The sequence below is a fragment of the Lucilia cuprina genome, chromosome 2, assembly GCF_022045245.1.
Source record: "Lucilia cuprina isolate Lc7/37 chromosome 2, ASM2204524v1, whole genome shotgun sequence".
In the NCBI taxonomy this organism is placed as follows: Eukaryota; Metazoa; Arthropoda; class Insecta; order Diptera; family Calliphoridae; genus Lucilia; species Lucilia cuprina.
In genome coordinates this window covers 61,085,150-61,093,686 of record NC_060950.1, presented here as the reverse complement: position 1 = coordinate 61,093,686, position 8,537 = coordinate 61,085,150, and the positions used below count along the sequence as shown (strand labels likewise).

The window sequence follows — 8,537 nt, the reverse complement described above, 5'->3', positions numbered from 1 at the left end:
CTAGTCTATAGTCTAGTCTATAGTCTAGTCTACAGTCTAGTCTAGTCTATAGTCTAGTCTATAGTCTAGTCTATAGTCTAGTCTATAGTCCATTCAATAGTCTAGTCTACAGTCCAGTCTATAGTCCAGTCTATAGTCTAGTCTATAGTCTAGTCTATAGTCTAGTCTACAGTTTAGTCTATAGTCTAGTCTGTAGTCTAGTCTAATCTATAGTCTAGTCTATAGTCTAGGCTGTACTCTAGGCTGTAGTCTAGTCTATAGTCTAGGCTGTAGCCTAGTCTATAGTTTTGTATATGTAGTAATCAAACTGTAAATGGTTGGATTCTGCTTAACAGATTGTGTGTTTACGATAACCAACATTTTTAAGTGAAAGTTAGACCTAAATCGTTTCTGTTATAGTTATTATATGAGATATACATATATGATCAATACTTACATAAACATTTTATAAAATTAATATTATTTTTTTTTATATTTTGTTTAACAATAACTTTATTTAAATCTTAATAAAAACTAAAATTATATAATTAATAAAAATGTTTTAAATAATTTTATATATTATTTATTTATTATTTCAGTTTAATATATAAATAATGAATTCATAAGTATATGGATTAATTCAATGGTTAACAAAACAAAAAAATATATATATATTATAATAATAATTATTATTTAATAAGAATAGTATAAGTATAAGAATAAAGAAGAAGACAAAGAAATAGAAATTATTTTTATAAAATAAACAAAAAAATATTAAAATTTATAAAGTAAATGATAAAGCAACTAATTGTTTTTAAAAATTTCAATATTAATTTTTAATTTAATGAAAAAAAACATAAAACGTTTTTATTTTTAAAAAGAGGTTTAGAAATTATCAATTTTTTAAATATATTTTAACAAAACATTAATAATTACTTAATAATTTGATGTTTTTTTATTTTTGGTATACAACACAAAATGTTTAAATTTAGAAACAAATTTTAACAAAACTTTATAACAACAAATAATTAAGAAAAATATATATAAACTATTTATAGAAAAATAATTGCTTGTTTAACAAACTAAAGCAAAAGAAAAAAATATGTTTAAACAAATTAATAAAGAAAAACAATGATGACATGTTAAGAGATATTAAAAAAAATCTACACTCACAAAAATTATTAAATGAATTTAACATTATTTCAATAAAACAAATGTATTTTATTTATTTTCAATGCTTTAATATGATTATAAAAGCTCTTTGGAACAAGTAATGAATAAAGTGTAAAATTAATGTTAAATTCACTAACAAGTTTACGTAGCAAAACAAAGATGTTTTAAAAAGCTTAATTATAAAAAAAATTTAAATTTTTCTAAAAAGTTTTTATGAAGAATTTTGTTGCAAACTTTTATTATACAACATATAAAGTAGCACAAATTAAGCTTTACAGTTAAGTATTTAATTAAAGTGTCAATGAGTTTAATTAAGCTTAAAGCTTTTATATAATGTGCTCTGCAAAATCATCACTCTTTGAGTTTAACTAATCGTTCAATGTATAAAAGTAAATGTTAAATTGAGTTTTAGCTTTTTTTTTTTAAAAAAACAAGCTTTAAGTTTAGCTTAACTTTTAACATGTCAAATGAAGCTTTAAACAGGGTTTAAGTTATTTGAACAAACTTTTGTATTTGAGTTTAACTTAACGTTCAACAAGTGTGTAAATAAGCTTTAAAGTGTTTATGTTAAAAGCTTAACTTTCAATATGTCAATATAAGCTTTAAACAGGATTTAAGTTATTTGAAGAAACTTTTATATTTGACTTATACTAAAACAAGCTTTAAGTTTAACTAAACTTTCACTATGTCGCAGTAAGCATTAAACAGGTTTTATGTTATTTAAACAATCTTTTATATTTGAATTTAACTTAATGTTCAACAAGTGTTAACAATCTTTAAAGTGTCTATGTTAAAAGCTTAACATTCACCAGGTCAAAGTAAACTTTAAACAGGGTTTAAGTTATTTGAACAAGCTTTTATATTTGAGTTTAACTAAATTTTCAACAAGTGTAAACATGCTTTAAAGTGTCTATGTTAAAAGCGGTAATATTACAGAGCTTTAAGTTTAGCTTAACTTCCATTATGTTAAAATAAGTTTTAAACTCGGGTTTAAGTTATTTAAGGAAGCTTTCATATTTTTATTTAAAACTGTTCCAAAGCCTAAAGAGTTCTTTTTGATTTATTTAAGGAACTTAAAAGTTATAAAAATGAAAGCTTTTGTATTTGATTTAAGCTGGTCTACGCCAAAAGCTTTGTTATTTTTTTTAATTATTAAGTTTTCATATCTGTTTTCAATCACCTTATGTATTAAGCTAAACTTTTATCAAGAGGAAAAAAGCTTTTTCATTAGTTTTAAGTTGCTATATGTGAAAGCACTATTTTTTTAAGAAAAAAAATCAAGCTTTTATAATTGTTTTCCATTAAACTATACAACAACTAACAACAACTAAACTTGCAATGACTGAGCTTATTGTATTTTGAGAAAAAACTAAAGCTTTTATATCTGCAAAACTTTACATTACTTAACTTTAGTTAAACTAAAGTTTTTATATCCGCTTTCTATGTGTCTATATAAAAAAACAAGCTTTGCATTTGTCTTAAGGTTTGCATTTGTAAAAGCACTGATTTTTTTGTTGAGAAGCTTTCATATATTTTATACTCTGCAAGAGTATCTTATTTCGAGTTTAACAAAACTTTCAATTAGTGAAAACTAGCTTTAAACTGAGTTTAACCTATTATAAGAAAAAACTAAAGCTATTCTAAGCAAAAGCACTGTTAAAGGTAAGTTTAAGTAATATTTTTAAGTAATATATAATGATCAAAACAAAAGCTTTTATATTTGATTTAGACTGGTCTATGAAAAAAGCTTTGTTTTGCCAAGGAACGATTTAGATTTTATATCGGTATTCTATTATCCTATATCTAAACTCTAAACTTTTGTCCTAACTTTAAACTTTTAACAAGAGGCAATAAGCTTTTGCATATTTTTTAGACTGCGCTATACAAAAGCAGTGTTTTATAAAAAATAAAGCTTTCATAATTGAGCTTTTTTATATTTTGCAACAACGTTTAGGCTTTGAGTTTAATAAAACGTTCAATAAGTGAAAACAAGTCTGAGCTTAACCAATGCAGAGAAAAACATTAGCTTTTTTAACACTGGGTATGCTAAAAGCTATGTTCTTAATCTAAATTGAAAGTTAAAAAACTTTAGTAGTGAACAGTTTTCTTTACAACCTTAAACGAAAACAAGTTAATGTAAGCAAATGTATGTTTAATGGACATTTTAAATTCTGCATCGAGAGCTTTTCCCCGAACGAAGAAAAATTAAATAATTCGATTACACCAATTAAGGTATTTGTTTGTCCCAATAGTTTTTAAAATACAAATAAAATTCATAAACATTGCCTGCATTTAAACATAAAATTTTTGCTGTAATCAAAACATAAGTTTGTGCAACAAATTTGCTTGTGACAACAAAAATTCTTAGAAACTTTTCAGAAACATCTTTGTTTTTAGCTATTTTCAAAAAAAAAAAAAAACTATTGCTATTAACTACGTAAAAATATGTTGCTGCAATAAAGCTAACGCTTTTATTGCTTCTGCTTTCGCTACTATTGCTGTTGCTGATGTTGTTTGTTATATTTCCAACTCAAAACGTTTTGAATGTGATGATGAATTTCGTATAGATTTCGTGCTGTTAAGTGTTGGATTAATATTGTTGCTGATTTAAATAATTCGATTACACCAATTAAGGTATTTGTTTGTCCCAATAGTTTTTAAAATACAAATAAAATTCATAAACATTGCCTGCATTTAAACATAAAATTTTTGCTGTAATCAAAACATAAGTTTGTGCAACAAATTTGCTTGTGACAACAAAAATTCTTAGAAACTTTTCAGAAACATCTTTGTTTTTAGCTATTTTCAAAAAAAAACTATTGCTATTAACTACGTAAAAATATGTTGCAGCAATAAAGCTAACGCTTTTATTGCTTCTGCTTCCGCTACTATTGCTGATGTTGTTTGTTATATTTCCAACTCAAAACGTTTTGAATGTGATGATGAATTTCGTATAGATTTCGTGCTGTTAAGTGTTGGATTAATATTGTTGCTGATGTTGATGTTGATGTTGTTGTTATTGTTAGTGCTTGAAGTGCATGATGATGATGGTGGTGTTAATGGAGTTGTAGTGTTTAATGTCAGCTCAACGTCCCTTCCATCTAAGGGAGGGGGTGAGCTAATGCGGGATCTTTTCGTTTTTAATGTCGTGTTATCCATATCTTGATATAAAATATGGTGTTGTTGTAGTTGTTGCTGATGTGGTTGCTGTTGTTGTTGTTGCTGAGTTAATAAATTGTAACTGCTGCAAGTTGGCGTTGTTGTTGCTGTTGTTGTCTCTACAAACATGATGCTATCATTGTTGTTCTGGTGCTGATTTGGTTTTTGCTGTTGCTCGCTGTTGTTATCATAGTCTTTCATATCATCATCACCAACATGTTTTAATGTTGTTATTGTTGCTGCTGTTGTTTTTGCATTGCTGGTGGTGGCTTTTTGTATGATGTCTGTAAAACTATTTAAATTAATTGCACTGCATCTTTCGGCAATCGGTTGTATATTTTTCTTATCATTTGTTGTTAAAGTTGTGTTTTTGTTATTGCTGTTATTAAATGTATAAGATTTTGTATTAATATTATCTAGTTGTTGTTGTTTTTGTTGTTTATTTATTAGTTGCTTTTCCATATTATAAAAACTATTTAAATTTATATTAATTGTATTATTAGCACTAAAATTCTTTGGTAAATCCACTGGGTTTAGTATAGATTTTATTGTTGTTGTTGTTTTTGTATCTGTTTCTGTTTGTGGTAAATTTTCACTATTCAATTGAAATGTGGATGTTGTTGTTTTAGTTTTTGTGGTTTGTTCATTTTCTGGTATTTGAATTGTTTTAATTGATTTAAAAACTTGTGGTTTTTGTTGTTCGTTTTTGCTTATTTTGGTTGTTGCTTTTGCTGTTGTTGTTGATGATGATGATGATGTTGTTTCATTTTTTATTGTTGTTGGTGTGGTTGTTATTAAACTATTTTTAGTATTGTTTAATTTATATTGATTTTTAAAGGTTTTCAAATTTTTACCAAATGTAGTTCTGGTTGACGTTTTCAAACCTGTTGTTGGAAAGAGGGGAAGTGGAAAATAATTAAGTGAAAAGATTAGTTGGTGGAAAATATTAAAAAAAAATTACATTTTATAGATACATATGTATTTACAGTGTATGTTTTTTTACTTTAAATCAGAGACATGTAGAAAAGTGTTTAAATACTAAAGTGTAAGTTAGTTTATTTTAAAATAACAACATAAGTCTAGACTATTGCCTAGTATATAGCCTAATCTATAGTCCAGACTATAGAGTTATCTATAGCCCAGTCTAAAGTGTAGTGTAAAATCCAATCTATAGTGTAGTCTATAGCCTAGTCCTTAGTCTAGTTAATAGTCTAATTTATAGTATAGTTTACAGTCTAGCCTATAGTCTAGTCTTTAGTCTAGTATATATTCTAGTCTTTAGTTAAGTCTATAGTCTAGTCTATAATCTAGCCTATAGTCTAGTCTATAGTCTAGTCTATAGTCTAGCCTATAGTCTAGTCTATAGTCTAGTCTATAGTCTATTCTATAGTCTAGTCTATAGTATAGTCTATAGTATAGTCTATAGTCTAGTCTATAGTCTAGCCTATAGTCTAGTCTATAGTCTAGTCTATAGTCTAGTCTTTAGTCTAGAGTATAGTCTAGTCTATAGTCTAGTCTATAGTCTAGTCTATAGTCTAGTCTATAGTCTAGTCTATAGTCTAGTCTATAGTCTAGTCTATAGTCTAGTCTATAGTCTAGTCTATAGTCTAGTCTATAGTCTATTCTATAGTCTAGTCTATAGTCTTGTTAATGGGTTAGTCTACAATCTAGTATATATTCTAGTATAAAGTCTAGTATATAGTCTAGTACATTGTTTAGTCTAGACTATAGTCTATCGTCAGGTCTATCGTCTAGACTATCGCCAAATCAATAGTCAAGTCTATACGCTAGACTATAGTCTAGTATATAGTCTATGGTGTAGTCTACAGTCTAGTGTATAGTCTAAAGACGAGATAGTAATAAAGTCTTTAGTTTAATCTATTTTCCTAATCCAGTATATAGTTCTTTCTATAGTCCAGTCGATAGTTTTTACTACATTGACTATGATTAGTTTACTGTAGTTAAGTCTTGACTATTGTCAGTTCGAGACATAAAAAAAGTGTGAATGATAATGATTACAAATAACATGTGCACTTGCGAAATATTAAACAGAGTGTAAAGTATTAGTGAAGTTAAACAAACATTCTATGTTGAACAAAGAGAACAAGTGATCATTAAACAAAAAGTACCAAGTGAATGACAGAACACACATACATACAGCACCCATAGTTTATAAATTTATAGATCATTAAAAAAGTTGCAGGTAAAAGTGATCAATAACAATAATAATGTGTGAGTGCAGCAACAAAGACAATAAAGGAGAAGAGTAGTAAGACTAAGACAAAGAGAGAGAGAGAGACAGAGTAAGTGAATGGCATTATATATTCGTTTGCTATGTGTATGTTTGTTGATTTTATATCAGATTTTGTTGTTGTGATTCAATTTGTTTTGTTTACCTTCAAAGTTTAACATCCTATTCTGATAGTTAAACAAATTGGTTTGTTTATAACATGGCTCATAGGAATAACGACAATTGGTTAAATAATCATTATCATCAATACCACCGGCTCCTCCGCATGATCTTCTGTTTGTACTAAGTTGACTACTACTATTACTACTACTAACGCCACTACCATAACTATGACTACAACTATTACTACTACTAATATTTTTACAATTACTGCTATCACTAGTGCTATTTAGTAAAGTTACATTGGTGTTATTATCATTATTATTGGCAGCAGTAGCAGCGACAACAATATTGTTGCTGCTGCTTTTGTTCTTGGCAAAATTGATAACATCTTTGTTGTTTTTATTGTTGTTGGTGTTGTTAGCTATGGTAGTAATGGTGTTGGTGGTAGTTTTGCAAGTTGTGTTGTTATTAGTATTTAACTCCTTATTATTAACATTCTCCGTAATAGAAATGCCCGTATTGCTAGTAATAGTATTAGTGCTTAAAGTAGTTTCTGTTGGAATAACACTTGTTTCAAGCAAGGAGGAAGGGAAAGTTAAATTTGCTAGTAAAGATGTTGTTGTTGCAATTGCTTTTGCAATTTTACCACTACTATTATTATCATCATCATCATTGTGAGAATTTAGATCATTAACTGAGCGTGTTTTTATTTGTGTGGAAGTGGTACCTAAAGGTTTAATCAACTTGTATTGTTTTTGTTTTGATTCTTGATCTTGCTGCTGCTGCTCTTGCTGATGTTGTTGCTCTTGTGGTTGTTGTTTTGTTGTTTGATCTTCGTAATCATTACAATGACTTTGTTGTTTTAATAGTTCTTCTTGTTTATATATTTTCGCATCATTATCATTCTGATTAGATTTCTTAGCATGCACATGCTGTGTTTCATTAAATTTGTTGTTGTTATTATTATTTAATAATGTATTTTTTGTTTGTTTGTTTGTTTACATATATGTAAAAATTAAAAGAATTAAAAAAAATCATGTATTTAAGTGTTTGTTTAGTGTGTATAGAGTATGTAAGGTTATTGGGAGAATATGAGTAATTTGTTTTAGAAATTGATTTTTTTGTTGTATTAAAGTAATCAAAAAAAGTAATTTTTTAAATAAATGATTAGTTACAAAGTTCGTTTTTTTGCATTCCTAATATTTCTTGTATTTAGACGAAAAACATGCAACATGTATTAACTAACCTCACTATCTTGACAAACAGCATCACCATTATCGTCTTCGCTATCTTTGGGTCTCGTTACAAATTGTATATCTTGAGAGGGATCTTCGGATGCCAAATGAGCGCGGAACTGTTTGTTCCTGTCAAAAGATAAGAAAAATTATTAAGTTATGTTGTGCTAATGAAGTAAGATGTATGTGTGTAATAAAGGGATTTCTTGTCATTATCGAAAAAAATTAGACAAATATATGTATACGAGATTTCTGTTTAAGTTTTGTGAAATTGAAAAAAAAATCTTTCTTATATAGTCTTGTCTAGTCTCAAGTGTATAGTCTAGAGTATAGTGCAGTAGGTTAAAGTCTAGTCTATAGTACAGTTTATAGTTTAGTCTATTGTATAGTTTATAGTCTAGTCTATATTGTAGTCTATAGTCTAAAGTCTACGCCATAGTCTAATCTATAGTCTATTCTATAGTATATTCAATAGTCTACTCTAAAGTCTAGTTTATAGTCTAGTCTAAATTATAGTCCATAATCTAATATATTGTCTAGTCTATAGTCTAGTCTATAGTCTAGACTATAGTCTAGTCTATAGTCTAGTCTATAGTCTAGTCTATAGTCTAGTCTATAGTCTAGTCTATAGTCTAGTC

The 8,537-nt window shown here is 27.3% G+C and overlaps 1 protein-coding gene across 1 annotated transcript in view; it reads right to left on the bottom strand.

Annotated features, from left to right (window-relative positions):
* Positions 1 to 2,304: 2,304 nt before the first annotated feature.
* LOC111680708 (centromere-associated protein E) overlaps positions 2,305 to 8,537 on the bottom strand; it is a 41,533-nt gene continuing 35,300 nt past the window's right edge. Inside the window, exons 5-8 of the mRNA XM_046955679.1 lie at positions 7,911 to 8,030; positions 6,708 to 7,596; positions 4,142 to 5,195; positions 2,305 to 3,757 (exon numbers count right to left, since the gene is read on the bottom strand). Coding sequence (XP_046811635.1) covers positions 3,670 to 3,757; positions 4,142 to 5,195; positions 6,708 to 7,596; positions 7,911 to 8,030 — 2,151 coding nt within the window. The 3' untranslated portion in view covers positions 2,305 to 3,669. The remainder of the gene's footprint in view (positions 3,758 to 4,141; positions 5,196 to 6,707; positions 7,597 to 7,910; positions 8,031 to 8,537) is intronic.